The 20,226-nt window shown below is 32.9% G+C and overlaps 1 protein-coding gene across 5 annotated transcripts in view; it reads right to left on the bottom strand.

Annotated features, from left to right (window-relative positions):
• Positions 1–14,453, bottom strand: part of LOC143255760 (KH domain-containing, RNA-binding, signal transduction-associated protein 2-like) — a 140,775-nt gene extending 126,322 nt beyond the window's left edge. For 4 of the 5 annotated variants that reach the window (XR_013030817.1, XR_013030816.1, XR_013030815.1 and 1 more), the window contains exon 1: positions 14,235–14,445. Coding sequence is in view for 1 of the 5 variants with exons in the window: in XM_076511938.1 (XP_076368053.1) it covers positions 14,235–14,337 (103 nt within the window). In the remaining 4 variants the exon portion in view is untranslated. Of the gene's footprint in view, positions 1–14,234 lie in introns of all 5 variants that reach the window. The other variant, XM_076511938.1, reaches the window with a different exon arrangement.
• Positions 14,454–20,226: the final 5,773 nt, after the last annotated feature.

The raw sequence follows: 20,226 nt of genomic DNA, 5'->3' as shown, positions 1-20,226 counted from the left end.
AGTTATTTAATATTTAATCAAATGTTTTGTTGAGGTTCACACAGCTCCATGTTTACACGTTCCAGGCAAAACGTTATTTGTAGCATAAAAACTTTGGAAATACCACTAATGTAAGATGGTAACCTAAGGCATTTTAATAGTAAAAAGTGTTTATAAAGACTTTTTACTTTATAGAAATAAAATTGAAGAGCAATTATTCATAACAAATATATATATGCATGTAGATAAACAATCCACGTCCACAAAAACCTATCTGAGCCTACTCTTTAGACATCGTATATCACACATACATTATATGAAACTTTCGCACTGCACCTCACATATTTTTCTTGTAATAGTGATACAGACTACGTGGAGTCACGAACCTATACTTACTCAGCTATTCTATAGTCTGGAAGTGTTCAAAAAGTTTACTTAAGATCTCCTGTGCAGTTATGCTTTTGAGTTTAGCATTGTACTTACAGTGCATGTCTGGTAATTTGATGTTACAAATTGTAGAGAAGAACTGGTTGAATCAGCTCCAAGGAAATTTGGTTGGCGAAGCTGAATGGATCCTCTAAAAATAGTAAATTAAATGGATAAGCTTTGTTTGCTAGTTGGTTTGAAATTGAGTACAAAGCTACACCATGGGCCATCTGTAGTGTGCCCACCATTGGTATCGAAACCTGCATACTAGTGTTATAAGCCTGCAAACTTACCACTGTGCCCCACTGGAGAGCCTAAAGGGTAAGCGCTATGATGAAGGGTACAAATCATCTGGAAGCCATTTTAATATTGACTACATGAAGCTGACTTCATACAAAAGAAACGTTGATGCCACGCGCAGCATGGGTAGCATTTCTCATTTCCTGGATTCATCAGACATATACATAGTGATTAACTATATGAAGTCAATGAAATAAATTCTCATAAGGCGTGAGTATATTTGTTAGTAAGTAAATTAATAATGTAATTTGATTTGTTTAAAAGCAAATTTATATTACTCCTGACATTCTTAATATCAGATGTGAATAATAACAATTATTTATCTTTAGGAACTGTGGATGTGCTATAAGGGTGGCAGTCAAATTCCACTATTCGGTCAGACAAAAGTAAGCCCAAAAGATGGCGGTAGGTATTCTTGACTAACTGCCTACCCTGTAATCTACCAAATCAAAGTTAGAAACGCCTATACACAAAACGTCCTATTTGTAGCTTTACGCAAAAATTCTTACACATAGCTGTGAATCATAGAAATAGGAGTGCTGGGTGTGGGTGGAGATGACAAAACTGTGGACCGGATGTACTTCTGTAAGCAGCTGGTATCTCTGAGATTGTAATGTGTATAATTGGAACAGAGCAGTAGGCCTTGAAGGTTATGCAAAGTTGCAGTAAGTTACGCGTAACTGCTTACTGCCATAGATGAACTGACAGCAAGGTTGCTGAATTCTATAAAGGTTGAAAGGAGAAATGTAACATCTTAAATCGTGCTTTTAAGATGCCATGCAGAAGAATGCAGTAAAGGTCTTGAGAATATCTTGAAGAAGAAAGCTAAACAAATCATCTTCAACTTAATAAAAATAATAAGCGGTCATAGCTTTAAATGTAACTGAAATGATTCGCGTAGAAGTTATGTGTTTGTTTCTAAAAGCCACATAAGGTTATCTGCTGTATCCACCTCAGGGAATTGAACTTCGAATTTTAGCGTTGTAACTTCGTAAACTTAATTCCTTTCCACCAAAGGACTTTGTATATGTTATATACTGTTAAAATTTCGTTGTCTTCATAATAAAGTTCTGCATTTTTTACTACACATTCCATATTGAGAATTAGGGAATTTCTGCTGACAACGTTCGCATTGTCTGCCGGATCTTTGAAAAATTAATCTCTCTTAAACCCCGCTACCAAACCTTTCTAGGTTTTTAACAGACTTTGTTCGCAGCATATATAGGTTTTTCTATGTTCCTTTTCAAACTTTTTGTTGGAAGTTTTTACGTTTTTAATATACCTTTTAACTGTGTGTGGATGTATTTCTATGTTTCAACGGACTTTTTAGTATAGCCTCTGTTTTGCTTACAAAGTACACACAAATGTCACGGTAACAGAAACAAAGATTTGCACAAGCGTCAAAATTTTGTTTCTTTATTTTTAGAGCAAAGGCGTTCTGAACTATATATTGTGTCCACCATGGGAAATCGAAACACAGTTATTATTATAGTAATTCAGTAAACTTATCGCTGTTTCATCGGGTGAAAATTTAATGAGTTGGGCAGATAAATAGCAGATGAATTTTAATTATGGCAAATGCAAGGTATTGCATGTGGGCTATCATGAGTTTAATTATGGCTATAATTTAGATGGGGATAACCTTAACAGTGTTATGAAAAAGGGATCTTGGCGTAAGGGTTGACCATTCTCTTACGCCATCCAAGCAGTGTGCTGTTGCTAGGAATTTAGGTTGTATCTATAGAAATTTTAAATTCAAGTCTAAATAGGTTATAATTTCATTGTATAGATCACTGATAAGGCCATATCTGGAATATTGTGTTCAGTATTGGGTTCTTTACCTTAGGAAAGACATTGAATTGCTGGACAGGATTCATAAGAAAAAGGTTACTAAGATGAAAGGTTTGCCATATAAACAGAGGTTAACATCCTTAAAATTGTTTTCTCTTGAAAAAAGACGAGTTGGAGGAAATCTGATTGAAGTGTTTAAGATTGCAAGAGGAATTGATAATGTCAATACTTTAACATTTTTCATATTTAACAGTGAGAATTATACGACTAAGGGATACAAATATAGATTTAGGCAACGTAGAAGCCATCATCAGCTGAAACAATTTTATTTCCCAAATAGGGTGGTTGGCCTATGGAATTGGTTACTTTCGGATGATGTGTAATGAGTGTAAAAGAAAGTTTGATAGATATATGAATGATAAGTGCTGGCTTTAAATTTTTAATTAATTTATTTAAGTGAGTTAGTTTGTCTTAGAAGATGGGACAGCCGAGATGGACCAACAGGCACCTTGTTGTCCCTAAACATGTGTTATATACACACACACATATATTATGGTGGTTAATTGGGATATATATATATACGTTTATTGTTGTGAATAATTGTGGTATACGTACGTGCAGCAATTACCAAATCTTCTTTATATCATGTTGTTTCAAACCCTCAGTAAGCCTACTAGTTTTTTACTTGAAAAAAACTTTCTAGTATAAAATCAGAATGAACAATGAGAATCACTAAACATGTATTGAAGAACTCTTGTAAGTACCCTTTTTCTTGTTTATGGTGGATTTTTAATACCAGCTAAAAACATACAATGAAAATGTAATATAATTTTTTACACTGCACCCACTCCAACAGATGTAAAATCGTTTACATCATCCAAGTAGTATTTAAAGATACTCAAGTTGTGCCCAGCGTTTGTGGCTGGTTCTATAGTTTCTGTTCTGTTAAGGAAATTGTTAATATTGTTATTAGTGTTTTCTGAGCATGAATAATTACTAACTGCTATAACAGTCAGTTCGATTCAAGACAATAAATAACGAAAAACAGATACATTGTATTAGGTTGATGATGACATAACATACATCTATTCGTTATCTATTCATAAGTATATCATTTATATGCATGCATATATATAATGTATATAACAACTTATAAAGTAAAACTAAAAATATGAAATAAAAGAAAAACTTATAAATGCTATAACTGTCCTAGATAGTAATCCGTTGAGAAAGGTTAATATGTGAATATTTTATGATAAAAATACATGTATGTGTACCTAGGTACTATGTAAATATACTTATGGCTGTGCACTTGTTACATTTTGTTAACGAAAAATGTAATATATATAATTAGAATAAAATAGCTTTAACTTAACTGAGAACTAACGAGATCATTAGGGTTACGTGAACTCAAGAAACTCCAGTGCTCTATCATAAGTTCGTGCATCAATGGATATATGCGAGAAGGTACTTGCTACGTCAGCACCAGCTCATATTTGTTTCGTGTCACGTGAACGATAATTAGGAGTGATGATTACTTGCTTGATAGCAGAAAGGGCAAAGAAGTCGATGACTTCAGGTGTGATAACGACATCAACCAAAACGTTACTTTCGTCTGTACTTCACCTGAAGCCACGAGTGGTTTACAAAACAGAGAAGGTGTTCCTATCGCAGGTACAAAAAAGAAAGAGTGAACTGTGACCTAACTTATCTAAAAATCCAGCAGAAGTTGTCTCAGCATTATAAATAAATCTTACGGACCAAATAAGTAGGGATCCTTTGTAAGACGTACTAGGGTACATGAGTGGTGCAGAGACTCCATTAATCTAACATTGGGAGTTAAGCCTCGTCAAACATAATTAATCATATACTTGAAGAATTTTCCCCAGTTTTTAACCATCTACACAAACTACCAACACCAGCCAAATGATATAAAATATACCATAGTAAATTTGCTTACGTACTTGAGAAACTGACCTGTTAGTTAAATATACGTCATAACTGTTCGAATTAGTATAGGACAAACAAAACATTTAAAGAGAACGTCTGCTTTTAGCAAGGAAAATGTGTTGTTGTCGAACTATTGATTTGTGTTAAAAAAGGTATATTGAACCACTAGAAATCTACATCTTGCGAGCGAGCTCCATAAAAAAAATAGCCACTTGTAACAAGAACTAGAAAGCTTCACACACATGACCAGAAGAACCAACTTATCACCACCAGGGGACATCAGTTTGTTTGTTTGAAATTAAGCACAATGCTATACCATAGGCTACATATGTACTCTACCCACCATGGGTCTCGAAACCCGCTATTAAGCATTGTAAGTCTGAAGACATACAGCTGTGCTAGTGGGGGGTGGGGCGGGGACATGAGATGAGAATATGGATCCCCAGTAAGTGTAAGCAGTTATATTCAACTGGGCTTAGCCAATAGCCGACACCAGATATTGATTTTTATTCTTGAAATAAACAACCAACAATCTAGTAAATTTAAATAATAATGAAAATAAAACAATTACATAAACTTCGTATTAAAACATTTGTTTTGTAATCTTGACAGCTTCACTAAACACAAGCATTAAGTGATAACGAAAGAAAGCTTTCTTCGAATGGTGGAAAAAAGTATGTTTTAACTCATAAAAAAGATTAATAAATTATGTAAATTTTGTTCATGTAGACAATCTACTTATATTTAAAGATTTGTCAGTTTCAAATCCCAAATTTAGGTAGTTTCATAATTAAGTATAACATATATTTTGATGATTCAAGGATAACTTTTTTTTTCAAGTTTCTCTTATAACCTTCACCAGTCACGAATACCAGACAACTTCCTCAGTGTCTGACACATGTCGGAAATGTAAATTCCTGGGCAACAGATATGCACCCGGAAAACAAGGAAAGCACATTATAAAGACGTGTCATCGTGTTTGTTTCCTGCAGTAACTTGTCTGTTTCCCGTAAAGAAAAACACAAATAGAGAGTCGAGAGTGTCACAAGAAATGAAAAATTACCATAAATTTCAAAGTTAATGCCACATAGAGCCTATAGTTATACAAGGTTCAAAGAGCAAATTTTATTTTGGATTTTCTTATATACGACAGGCTAGCTAACAACTGGAATTTTTAACTTATTGTTAATTTCTTCTTTTAAAAGAAAATAACATCTCTGTAAGAATTATAAATGGCATTTAACGAAAAAGAGAGTAACTCATAAAAGTCATAAGTGTGGTGAAAAGGTGCCTTTTTATTTTAAGTATTGTCTGAGAAAAACAATATTATTTAAAAACAGCGTCTAAAAATGAAAAACAGAACACATTATAAAGAAATTAGTACCATCCAACCAGTAAATCATTAACTGGAAACTGTATGTTTTATATTAAACTGCAACATCAGTGTTATTTACAGTGTACTCAAATCATACGTACAGTCCTGTGAATCTCTTGAAGATGAATCTTCTTGTTCCGAATGATATAAATAATCTGAAAATCATAGTAGATCAAGCTAATACATAAAAATATTCAACTTGTGTGAGTCTATATTATAGGTTCCACACGAATTTATATGAAGTGGAACAAACAGTTGTATAGATTCGGACTAAAGTTTTATCAGGATATACGTTTAGCTAATACTGATGGAACAAACAACTGTGTAGATCCGGGCTAAGGTTTTATCATGAGGTAATACGCTTCTTTAAAGCTTATACAACAAACAACTGGATGAATCCGGACAATAATCCTATCAATAAATTCGTTCAGGTGAAACTAACTGACAAAGCTTTTTAAGTATATGGTTTCAAACTGAAAGTATTTAATAAAAAGGTTTAACTTGAGCCGAAAACAAACACAACATATTTTACAAACGTGAATGTGGATTAAAGTTGAAAGAGATATCAAATAATACCTTCAAGTTTAATTTATATTACGTAAGAGTGATATATAGAGTGCATAGGACTGATTAGTCGCACAAGATGTAATTGATTGACAGATGCAACGGATACTGTACGGATGATATTTCTGTGAACTATAATGTGGCATCACGGACAGCTGTGATAACGCACTATAATCACACACACTAGATTTCTCAACTATTGTTTTATCAGTGCTATGTAGACAATAATTGTGTTATTAAATTAAACTACAAAAATTTCAGCTTTATAGTTTCAGCTGTTATCATTTCTTAATCTAAAAGGTTATTATTTTAGGGAGAACTACTTAATTGTTCACTGTTATCCTCCCCCTATGTTTTGTGAGCTTACTTAAAATTCAGTAATTTCATTTTTATTGTAGAATAAGAGTTCATGTTTTTGATCTCTGAAATGAAACAACAAGTATGTTCTTTAAGAAAAATGAGTGTTTCAACTCCCATTTTCAACAGTACAGGTAAAACGATATATCAAGGGTATCTGCATCTGGCTTACTACTAAACAACGACATAAGTATCACGTTTCGCAAATATGCTACAATTTTTGCTCATATTGTGTGGTTCTGATTAACATAGAACTAAAGTTTTAAGTCACATCAGTTGTCACCAGCCTAGATGGTCGATGGTAAAGAAAGTTACCTCAACGAGTTTTGTACAAATATTATATTTGAAGAACACATGGTATGGAGTTTACTTCATACAAGCTTAGTTCTACTCTTTTCTTCCAAAAGGTAAAATGGAAATTACTATCCCTCTAGAAATGGTACGAAGATATCACATTGTATTTCTACAAATATTCATTCATACATTCATACTGCTGAAGGGAGTATATTTCAACATCTCTCACCAGCTTGTTCACTGTAACAAATATTCTACATGGTAAAACCTACAGCTTGATAACTATAGCAAATATTCTAAATGGAGAAAACCTACAGCTTGTTCAGTATGACACATATTCTACATCGTAAATCCTACAGGATCTTCACTGTAACAAATATTTTACATAGTAAAACCTACAGTTGTTTACTATAGCAAATATTCTACACCGTAAAAACATCCAGCTTATACACTATAACATATATTCTACATGGTCAAAATCTACAGTTTGTTCACCATAAAAAATATTTTCAGTGGTGAAAACCTACAGTTTGTTCACTACACAAATATTCTACATGTAAAACCTTCAATTGTTCACTATAACAAATCTTCAACATGGTAAAACCTACATTCTCTTCATTATAATAAACATACTACATGGTAAACCTACAACTTGTTCACTATAACAAATATTTTACATGGTAAATCTACAACTTGTACACTACAACAAATATTCTACATGGTAAACCTACAACTTGATCATTATAACAAATATTCTACATGGCAAACCTACAATTTGTTCACTACAACAAATATTATACATGGCAAATCTACAACTTTTTCACTACAACAAATATTATACATGGTAAATCTACAACTTGTTCACTACAACAAATATTCTACATGGCAAATCTACAACTTGTTCACTACAACAAATATTCTACATGGCAAATCTACAACTTGTTCACTACAACAAATATTATACATGGTAAACCTACAACTTGTTCACTACAACAAATATTCTACATGGTAAATCTACAACTTGTTCACTACAACAAATATTCTACATGGTAAATCTACAACTTGTTCACTACAACAAATATTCTACATGGTAAATCTACAACTTGTTCACTACAACAAATATTCTACATGGCAAATCTACAACTTGTTCACTACAACAAATATTCTACATGGTAAACCTACAACTTGTTCACTACAACAAATATTCTACATGGTAAACCTACAACTTGTTCACTACAACAAATATTCTACATGGTAAACCTACAACTTGTTCACTATAACAAATATTCTACATGGTAAGCCTACAACTTGTTCACTACAACAAATATTCTACATGGTAAACCTAAAACTTGTTCACTACAACAAATATTCTACATGGTAAACCTACAACTTGTTCACTATTACAGTGTATTTTGAAATTGCTTTTATTTAATTTATTTTTCATCTAAAGATCATAAAAGTAAATTTATTTTTAAACGCAAGGTTCAAAATGACTGAACAGTAGAATCTACAGCTTGTGTACTCTTCACTATGGTTGAATATTGCTTTTGTTTTCTTCAGGATAGTGGAGATCGGATTTTTATGTTTGAGGACAAGATTCATCACAGTTAATATGTCACACAATAACTTTTATTTACAGCCAGTGCACTTTCCCGTGTATTTATATGCTGCCTTTTTCTACTCAAGATCGCCTGAATTAGTTTTACTTTTTAGCTGTAAGCACAAGATTTTTGTATTCAAGATTACTCATTCTTGACGTCAATGGACATCATTTATTCTTCGGATAAATTTATAAAATGATTTACGTCCATACATGTCGTATGAAACCTGTACCTTCTGTTTCTACTACAGATATACAAGGTACTCCAGAGTTTCTGCTGTGGAACTTAAAATCCTCACAATTCTGATAATTTTACGAACTTTTAATAATTCAGCTTTTATTTTATCATAAGCCAATGTCATTGTGAACTCAGTGAGAGACAGTTTGGTTTTTGTTGCTGTTGAAAATTGAAATTTGTGAAGAATATAGAACAAATTATTGACGGAACAATTATTTACGGATATGTAACAATTCTGATTTGAAAGTGTATCATATTGGCAACTCCGTCTCGTAGGGAAGTTTGTTTTCACTACGTCTTTAGTGATCAAGTGTAATATCTATGTTTGCGAGCTGATTGTTACTTTTAGATTAAGCATTTCCCGTATTAAAACCAAGTCGAATATAGTACAGCAATGACGCAATATAGAGGTTTTACCAAGATGTATAAAAAATTCCTAGAACTGACAGAGCGGATAAGTATTTATTTAACTTTTAGTTTGTAACAGTAATATCATGTTACCTCATTTCTAAAATAAGCCTTGAAAGAAAACATTTTATTGAATATCTAAATACAACAACACTACAACACAACATTTTAGAATTGAGTTGCATTTTTCTTGTCTTCATTTGACGTAGCTATACCGTTACAGTAGAGCCTAAAAATTTTAATCACACTAGTTAAATGTACTTAATATAATGTTTACTTCATAAAACTGTGTATTAGGTTACACTTCTGATTTTTAATATTACAATAATTTAAATACAACGTTTGTAGCAAGTGTTAAGGTTTCGAATATTTATTTTAAGAAAATATCTAAAAAATTAATTTTGCCCAAATTTCATAGAAAACTAGTAATTTGTTTCTACAAAAGACTAACTGTGCATGGTCATCCCTAATTTTAAATTGTTAAACAAAACGAAAGGCAGTTAATCAACACAGCTTACATCAAACTGTTGGGCTGCACTTGTTTAACTGATTACTAGGATTTTGCCTTCACTCCTATAGCCCACCAATGACTCCACCTGTGGGGTTTTGTGACAACGGAACATGAGTCATAAACTCTCGGATTCAAAGTCTTGATATGCTAGCCAATAAGCCACACCCTGCACGAAGCTAATAATAACGCAGCATTTTCATAGACGTTATTAATTATTTTAAATGTTAAGCGTTCACTAAAACTAGAAGTTTTGAGGGTTAAAAAAATATATTCCATTTTTTGCAGTCAAGTGTTCCACGTACTTGATAGTTATCAGAGAGTACAAACATTTTTCTGTGTAGTATAAATAGCTTTTCCAACCTCAAGCCGCATTCAGCAAACAGCAAAAGATTATACACTCCATTACATTACATAAAAGAAGCGCTGCCAATGACACTGATGTTAAAACATTATTTCTCGAACTACGTGCTAATTTAAGTTGACCTGCTTAAACCACTAACACAAATAACTTGGGCGCACACACAAAAGAAGTACTTTAGCGATTCGTTGGTTAATATGGTTTCTGTTCTAGTTCATTCTGTTGACTTAAACTTTGATGTATTTAGAAATATTGGTTAATGATATAATCAACACAGCTTCGTAAAGACTTTCAAGTTCATATAGCATTTCGTTGTTCAAACAAACTTTGTTACTTTTTTATGTTCCAGATTAGTTTGTCGTATAAGAATTTCAGACAACAACATTTAAAATTGTAAGTACTTAAATGTGTGCCTGATAGTTATGATAAAACATCTTAAACTGTAGATGTTTTGGGTTTTCGTGTTGTTGTTGTTTTTTTTCACATTCCCTTAGTTTTGCAGAAGTGTTTAGTTTGTCCATTATGGATGTCAAAACAAAGGCGAGTTGAAACAACAAAGATGTGAAATCGGTAACGGAGAGAAAAAGAACATTATTTTTGAGTATGATTAATATTACAAATATTCTGCCTATTCGTTTAGTGTTTCTTCGTACTGTAGTTTGTAAAATTTGGTTCTGAAATAAACAAAACACGTGACATCGTTTTATTAAATGTTCTCAAGGAATTATTATATATTATTCTTTATAGAAATAAAACACAAGTAGTGAACAGTGATTCAAAAGGTGATTTCTAAATAACTACATATAGATAGTAAATGTGACAATCATAACTGATAGTATAAATGTACTCTATATTATTTAACACATTGACTTGTCAACAATTCGACATACGTATTTTAAATATTTGGAATATCATGTGTGTTTTTTTCAATAAACAAAAGCTTAGTGACTCAAGGATATATTTGATTTATATATAAGGTCGCCCCTCCCCCAGTGGTACAGCAGAATGTCTGAGGATTTATACTGCTTGAATCCGGGTTTCGATACATATGGTAGCCAAACCACAGAGAGCTCTTCGTGTAGCTTTGTGCTTGACAATAAACAGGTCTTGTTCTTCAGATAATATTTTGCCTCAAATACAAAAACAAAAATTGCAGAATATGTAATAAAACGTTCTTGGAGAAAATTAAGCAGAACTCGAATAACAAATAAATGCAGCTATATTGTGATAAAATCGAAAAATAAAATAAAATAAAATGTTAAAAATTAATGTACATGAAAAAGTGTGTGTGTGTTTTCTTATAGCAAAACCACATCGGACTACTTGCTGTATCCACCGAGAGGACTCGAAATCCTAATTGTAGCATTGTAAATCCATAGACATACCGCTGTCCCTGTTGGAGAATAAGGGAAAAAGGAACACGTGTTTGAAATCTTGGGCATAGATTTCTCTTTATTTGCAGCGATTTTAATAATTTTAAGTTGTTTTCTATTAGCTACATTTTTAAGTTTAAACAGGGGCAACTTATTTAAAAAAAAAACATGAAAATGATTCATACTTTAAAATAAGGAAATTTGTCTTATATCAACAATAGATAACCAGCAATGTTTCTTGTGACTTAATCAATATTTATAATATAAATTTTTTCTTTAAAAATATATATTGTTTTGCATCTTAAAACTGAAGTTTACTGGAATTATCTTTATGGTGCCTTGCTCTTTGTAATATTAAGAACGTGCGTAATTTAAAATAAAATGATAATAACATGTTTAGCAATAATTTACATAAAATACTTAAAATTTGCATTAATATTTATTAACTTAAATAATATATAGAATTTAGAAAAAAATAGTTCGATCACTAAAGCTTGTTTCATAACATTCTGAAAACACTAAACTATATTTGAAGATTCAACTTATTTATATGTACTTAAGAGGTTAGGCGTGACCTACTGGTTAGATTGCAAAGACTGTGAATCTGAGGGTTTGTGATTGACGTTCCACTACTATAAGAAAGTGTGTGTGCTTTCTTATAGTAAAGTCACATCGGGCTATCTGCTGAGCCTACCGAGAGGAATCGAACTCCTGATATTAGCGTTGTAAACTTTTAGAGTTACCGCTGTACCATCGGAGGACTGTAAGAAAGTAATCCGCACTTTGGGACCATATTTTTCAGTAAGAATGACTATTAAATCCCGTTATTTCAGTCAGACAAGAGTAGCACAAATGATGGCAGAGAGTACTGTCAGCTAGCTGCCTTCTCTTTACTCTACTAATTCAAAATTAAGGGGGGGGGGATATACGCATGCAGCCCTTGAATAGTTTTGTACGGAAATTCTAAAACCAATAATTATTTGTGGTTACCCTTTGGGATGGCAAGAACTTACAAAAATCTTTCAGATCCAAGCAGTTCTCATTCACAGCAAGGAAACTTGAAGACGGGCTCAAAATCCGTCGATTTTCCATCACCACTGCCTATTTTAGACAACGACCCGGCATGGCCAGGTGGTCAAAGCACTCGACTGGTAATCTTAGGGTCGCGAATTCGAAACCCCGTCACACAAAACATACTCGCCCATTCAGCCATGGGGGCGTTATAATGTTACGGTCAATCCCACTATTCGTTGGTAAAAAGAGTTGTCCAAGAGTTGGCGGTGGGTGGTGATGACTAGCTGCCTTCCCTCTAGTCTTACACTGCTAAATTAGGGATGGCTAGCACAGATAGCCCTCGAGTAGCTTTGCGCGAAATTCAAAACAAACCAAACCAAACTTTAGACAACTCATGAGTATTTTTGTATGGTTGGTAGTTGGTGTGTTTGTAAGGATGAACATGAAAATATTTTATACATTTCGGTGACATCTCGTTGACTAAGAGGTTTTCAAGATGCCACGCTTCAAATATCTTGGCATATTGTATGTGTTATTCTGTGACATATAAATGACACAACACGGCTATGATATTCCGAAGTATAGAAATACAGATGAATTTTTAAAACGTTTGTTTTTTTAACACTTTTCGTCAAGTCAAAGGGGGACTTTTATTTTTACTTTTAAAAAACAAAAGTTCTCGAGATGGATAACGAAAACATGTTTTCGCAAATGACGACAGTTTATTTCACTCTGAGAGAGACCGTACTGTATTTCCGGCCGAAATAAACAATCTTCTTACGAGACGTCTGTCTCATTATACAATAGATACTTGCATCTATTCTTCTCCATCAGGCAAGAATGATGTACACACGCTGCAAGTGTTTTTGTAGTTATAAGTACAATACAATTCCCTGTTTCAGGAACATTCTGATGTCGTGAAAAGTTTCTAAATCTTTGTATACATATAACTCTTTTATCATTATGAGATAAATCATGCTAAAAGAATCATTTTGCACCAAAAACCATAGTTAAAACAGCAAGTCGTAATTTTTCAATATTTCTGCTCTTTCTAAGTGACAAAATAATAAAAACGTAGGAATATTTTACTGAAAGCCACACATTACCGGAGTTAATAGCTTTCAGTAAGTAAATTGTAAACAAAATGGCAGAAAAATGCAAAGTTGTCGCATTAAGGAATGTTTATAAATTACCAGTCTTCCAACGTTGGTACATTCGAAGTTTCTATCGTACTTTTTTTATCTCAACAATTCTTACAACTGTTTCGTTACGGTTAAACTCAAGAGTCGTATTTTGCAAGAGTATCACTTGTTTTTAAAGCTATACGTTAAAAAGTGTAAAGAAATTTCAGCATTCATCTTCTTTCAACTAAAGTCACAGCTCTATTCAAGACTATTTTTATTCCAGTTTTTTTCAAAGTAGTTTAATTTTGAACACCAGCATCTGATTTAATTTTATATCTTCTGCATTAACCTGTCTTTGTCCGCGTAAAAACACAACAGCTAATCAGTGAGAAATAAGAAAAGGAGAACATAACACTTCATTGACTCTTGTGACTCACAGCAGTGACTTCACTACAAAAAGTTTCTTATAAGCACGTTATCCCTAAAGCGATACGAGACAGTCAGCTAAGCCACAGGTTCTTAATGTTTTTAGATTCCATTTTGGCTTTTTATACAAACAAGATAAAACTTACCTTGAGTTTTAAGTTGCTCCGGATTATTGAGCAACGAAGATGAATGGTTAACAGGTGATATCAACTCGGATAAGAAAGAGTTTCCTGCACAACTTTTGTCCATTTCGGCATCTAAATAATCGTCTGTTGATTCGCAAAACTGAACTCACGTTCGTACGGATCCCCAGATATTCATTTGTGCGATTCGCAAGCCTTGCAGTGCGGAATGTTTCCCCAGCTGGAGTGAAATGGCACCATGTGAGAGCGTGTTGTTTAATATCCTTCCGCGTCACAAAGTAGGACAAGAAGATGGAAGAAAACAAAGAATAATTTTAAATCTTTCAAAATGCATTAAGTACAAAATAAAGTTGTAGAGATAAATGTATATAGTTCCTACATCTGGAACTTACAGATTACACTGCTTTCTAGTTCATAGTCGTTGAATAAGTCTTCCGTAACAGCTATTAATTAATTCATAACTTTCTACCATCTACTTTTCCCACTGTTTTCTTTTCGAACATAAACTGATTGCAATAAACGTTTAGAGTAGTGTGCATTCATGTGAGTGTGTTCTCCCTAACAACAGTTATTAAGACATGTTTTGAACATAAACATTCTCTATCTCATTACATTTCTCCCAGTAGCTATGAGCTTACTCGATTACAGAATATAAATCAAAAGCACTCACATTAATGTGATAAAATTAAACAGATACAACTACGCCAAAATTAGCAAATAATTAATTATTTCAGCTCATCCACAGAATATTAGAAAGCTTACTGATAGCACTGTAAGACTTTATGCCTAAGTAACTTGACCATATTTACCTAAATAAATAAAAAATATCAGCTGACGTTTTTAAGTTCCTTTTTAAACTATTTCTCTAGTTATCCATCATTCTGCCAGGTGGCTTCATCTTCAGAAAGTTATCAGTGTTTGTTGCTCTGAGTTACCAGCCATATCCTTCATCCTTATTTACACTCAGTCAAAATTTGTTATAAAGGATACAATGTTAGAAACCATATTATCATCGTTCATCAGTCATTAAGTCTTCGTTTGATACCGAAGCAACCAGTTCATTTATTGTTGTTGTTTTGGTGCATGAGAAGCCAGTTCATGTTTTTGTGTGTGTTTTTTTGTTGTTGTTTTTTGTATCAAATAAACTTATTCGTTACGTAGTTAATAATTGTTTCTGTTATTTGTAAAACCTCCTTGCTATTGTAGTTGTTTTTGTAGTGTGTATGGTATCTCTTCGAACCAACAACAAATAACACGTCTATTAGACGCTTCGGAACACGACCACTCAATTTTCAGAAAATTCTTACAATGACTGTAAAACAATAATTGCCCTTAAGGACTTTAAAACTCAAATGAAATGTTTGTATAACCATAAATACGTTAAACTGAAGTGCTAAAATATAAAGAGGAAGAAATATAAATAAGTAGAAAACCAGTAAACGAATTAAAATATAAACAAAGAGTGGACACATAATTAAATGTGTCTAGTTATTGAAAAGCTATTAAAACAAGTTTAACGCAGAAGAAGTAGAATAATTATTTTAGTTAAAGAAATTTGGTATAATTAGAAAACTGTTTCGAAACTTCACATTTGTGTGGCCTATAGCGAAAACGTTGAAGTCTGCCGATGAAATTGTTTGTCAAGTTAAAATAATGTGGACGATAGAGGTACGGGTGGGTGATGGAAATGATCAGTTCTGTAGAAAATCTTCACGTGTCATGTTACGAACAGTGAAATCCAATTTGCTTTAACCAATGCTTGTAGCTTTACAACTACCGCACGTACCTGGTTAGCTTCTCTATGAACAAAATTGGGTCGACATACCGTCTTTCAAATAAAAAAAATGTTTGATATTGGTTAAGACAATTTTCAATTGAATGTGGTTGTATTATTTATGTAGCAGTTTAGAGGTTAGTTTCTAAAGATCAAGCTCTTTTTACTCAATTACGAAATGCATAAATACACAGAATATTTATGGCCACTAGTACATTTGACACTGCTAAGACGGTTAAGTTTTTAAATACAAAACATCAAGAGTGATGATTTCGACAAATACCCAGGGTGATATGTAGAAACAAACATCGCTCTGTAGAACACACATTACTGGTTCTAGTAAGTAGGCCTAAGGAAGCGACTAGATTGCCTTTCTAGTGAGGAAAGAAGTATCAAAAGCGTGTATAGAGGTCAGTGAAGGTGTTATTGTGTTTATGAAGACGTGGGAAAATTGTTAGGAGCACGATTTATAATAACATTCAAGATGTACAGACTCAAATTGCTCGTCAGAAACGAAGTTCTACCTTGGATTTGTAAGACATAAATACTTAATTTTTTATATATTAAAGTTATTAATCTCGTTTGTGAGGCTGCTTCGATATCACAGTTGTTCATGTAGTTTGTGAGGTTTCTTCAATATCAGGGCTGTTCCTGAAGTTTGTGAGGTTTCTTAGGTATCAGAGTTGCTTCCGTAGTTTGTGAGTTTTCTTCAAACACATTACCATATGTTATTAATCAGTAGTTAATTATTTGAATTCGAAGTATTACATCCCTGACATCAGTCGTCAGTTGCAACCATTAATATTATGGGTGAATAAACTACGATGCAAAACATAATCAACCACGATATTTTTATTACATTAACATCATAATAATATAAAGTCTGTTGTTAATCGTATTTCAACCATTATTTCTTCAATATTGATATTGTCCATTTCTAATTAGTATTCAATCAGTCATCAGCCATTGAGTTTTATCAAAGTAGCCCATTATCTGCATAGCTAATCAGTAATTAAGAAAGAATTGTTAATTGTTAATCCGTGATTAAATACAACGCTATCAATCAAACCATTAGAGACCATTTTTTTTAAAACACAAAGCTATACAAAAGGCTATCCTTTCTCTGCCCATTACGGATATCAAAACTCGATTTCTTATAATACAAGTCTGCGGAAATACCGCTGTTCCACTAGGGGGCATATCCATCAGCTAAAGAACTAAATTATTTGGTATCAAATATGATTAAATAAAATGTAATAGTAAAGTAAATCAAAAGGTAATTTTTTTACATACTCGCCAGGTTTTATTTTGTTTTCTTACAGTACATGGCATTGTTTGTTTCTTTCTTTTAGAGTAAAGCTATACTAGACTATCTGCTGTATCTATCGCGGGGAGTCGAACCCATAATTTTAGTGTTGTGAGTCCTTAGACTTCTCGCTCTTCTATTGGAATGATTGCATGTTATTATACATTATTTTATTTTAATGTCATTTAGAACACTGTTTTACCTGCCTTCTATTAACTGTTATTCAAGAAATTGGAGAATGTGATTGAGAGAAACATGAAAGAAAAGATCGTTTCATTACTTTAATAATTAGATAAAAATAGCTAGTTGTACATCTGAAATACCAAGAAATAAAACGTATTTTTAATTTCTGAGGACAAATTGTCATTTTCATAAGAAGACCTCACTTACAAATAACATTTTTAATTCTTATTGATACTGTAAGTTTACTCTAAGAATAACTTTAAAGCAGCCCTATTTAATGAATGTTATTTAAACTGTATATCTAAGGCGGTTTATTGTGATAGAAACATAAAATCTCAGTAGCAACCACAAGAAATTCTTTTGTTGAGTGGTTGAACTCCCTGAAACGAAAACCAAAGCATACAGTAAATACTCGTGGATTGGTTTATGCTGAGTTAGCTTCTATATGATTTGAATTTCAACATTCAAAATCATTACAGAAGAATATACAACCATTAGCAATATTTTTTAACTTTATTCTATATTTAACTTTAAAGCTCTATCTTTGGAAGACAGTCAATCCATGCTCAAAGGTAGTGAGTGATATTGTGCTATCTCTAAGACAAAACCTGGTTTAAATTTAAAATTGAATTTCGTACTTTGTTATCCAATGTTCCCAGGTGAAAAACTTGTTTGTTTGTTTGTTTTAGAATTTCGCGTAAAGCATAATAAAATATTTTGATTTTTATAGACATTCCCCACATTGTGAAACTATGAAATATATGAGGGATCAAATAACTCATATCACGTGTTTCTTTATTTAATAGTTTCACAGGATCGTTTTTAATTTAATAAATACATTTGATATAACAAAAACTGTGTACTCATAAATATTATTTATGAAGAAAATTGAGTTCCAAAGTACTCATGAAAGCATAAAACAACCCCACCACACGTGTAGCAATTCAAAACGGTCCTTCTTTATCTGTTTATACAGTCTTCGTTTTGCGCAAAGCTACTCGAGAGCTATCTGCGCTAGCTGTTCCTAATTTTGCAGTGTAAGACTAGAGGGAAGGCAGCTAGTCATCACCACCCGCGCCAACACTTGGGCTACTCTTTTACCAACGAATTGTGGGATTGATCGTCACATTGTAACGCCCCTACGGCTGAAAGGGCGAGCATGTTTGGTGCGACGGGGATGCAAACTCGCGACCCTCGGATTACCAGTCGCACGCCTTAACCCACATGGCCATGACGGGCCAATAAGTAATAAAAAAAAGCATAAATTTAATTAAAAATCGTTTCAAAATGTCATTTATTTTGTATTTTGAACTTTAACAGCGATAAACTTCGAGAGTGCGTTTCTCTTTTTGTTGATAACTGTTTTAGTATTTCCGTTATGATAATCTCTTTTATGTCTATTGATTTGGTTGAGTTTTGAGATGTGTAGCTTTTTTCATAGAGGTAGCACTGATATAAAATATCAGTAATACAAAAGGATAAAAAACAAACAAATTAAATTAAGAGCACTATATTTTTCAAGAATTATATAAATCCGTTTTTAGTTATTTCCACTTTCATGCATCTCACAGCTTTGTTCGTGTCGCGATTATCAAATTGGATCATTCTGATTGCTCGTCAATACATCGCTAGAGGGCATTGCAAAAGAGTTTCTTTGTTTGTTTTGAATTTCGCGCAAAGCTACACGAGAGCTATCTGCGCTAGCCGTCCCTAATTTACCAGTGTAAGACTAGAGGTAAGGCAGCTAGTCCTCACCACCCACCGCCAACTCTTGGGCTACTCTTTTACCAATAAATAGTGGAATTGACCGTAACATTATAACGTCCTTACGGCTGAAAGGGCGAGCATGTTTGGTGCGACCGTGATTCGAACCCGCGACCTTCGGATTACAAGTTGAAATCCTTAACAAGCTTGGCCATGACGGGCCATGCAAAAGAGACAAGATATTACGCAATGCTGCGAATTTAAACTTCGCGAAAGTTGTTTTAATTTTAATAACGAATTTTCCATAACTGAACTACGCAGATTTCGAAAACAATATTTATTTTTTATATCATGTAAGGACCTTTCATAAATTAGGATGAAAACTTTTACATAGATCAAATTATTATTTCGTTTACCCCAATAAACATTTTTTATTTTTTTGTTTGTGTGGGTTCCAGAACGATTGATAAGACTATCACGTCGCGATTGATCTAGAGAAATCTATAGCCATAGTTGTCAGCATTTTAATTATAATAAAATGTCACCCGATTTCAATGAAAATTACTCACCTATGTAAGGTTACATTTGACGTTTTGTGAAAAATATGTACTTGATAGAGAAAAATGGAAATCATTTTCGGACTCAGCGTGCAGGAACTACCGTAGAACATGTAAAATAATTAAGACAATAAAACCAACGCAGGCCTGTACGTTTTATTGTTGTTTTCAACATCACATTCTAGTTAACGTACATACTGTTTTCATTGCTAATTTTCTCCCAACTGCTTATTTATCTATTTCAGGTGGAGCTGCTTTATATATGTGTTATCCGTATTTATCCATCATATCAATGATGTAAATCCTTTCGTGATTAGGGAATAAAATCCCCAAATGATCTGCTCGTTAATCACATAGTTAATTTGGATTTTAGGTTTAATGCATAGCAAAAGAAGAAGTAATGAGTTAATAGATTAAACAAATACGCAAACAGCGAAACCTTTACGCTAAAGACTTAACGAAAATACATTC

This window comes from Tachypleus tridentatus, chromosome 7 (genome assembly GCF_004210375.1).
Source record: "Tachypleus tridentatus isolate NWPU-2018 chromosome 7, ASM421037v1, whole genome shotgun sequence".
Lineage (NCBI taxonomy): Eukaryota > Metazoa > Arthropoda > Merostomata > Xiphosura > Limulidae > Tachypleus > Tachypleus tridentatus.
Note: the sequence above shows the minus strand (reverse complement) of the source record. Positions and strands in the feature narration are given on the sequence as shown.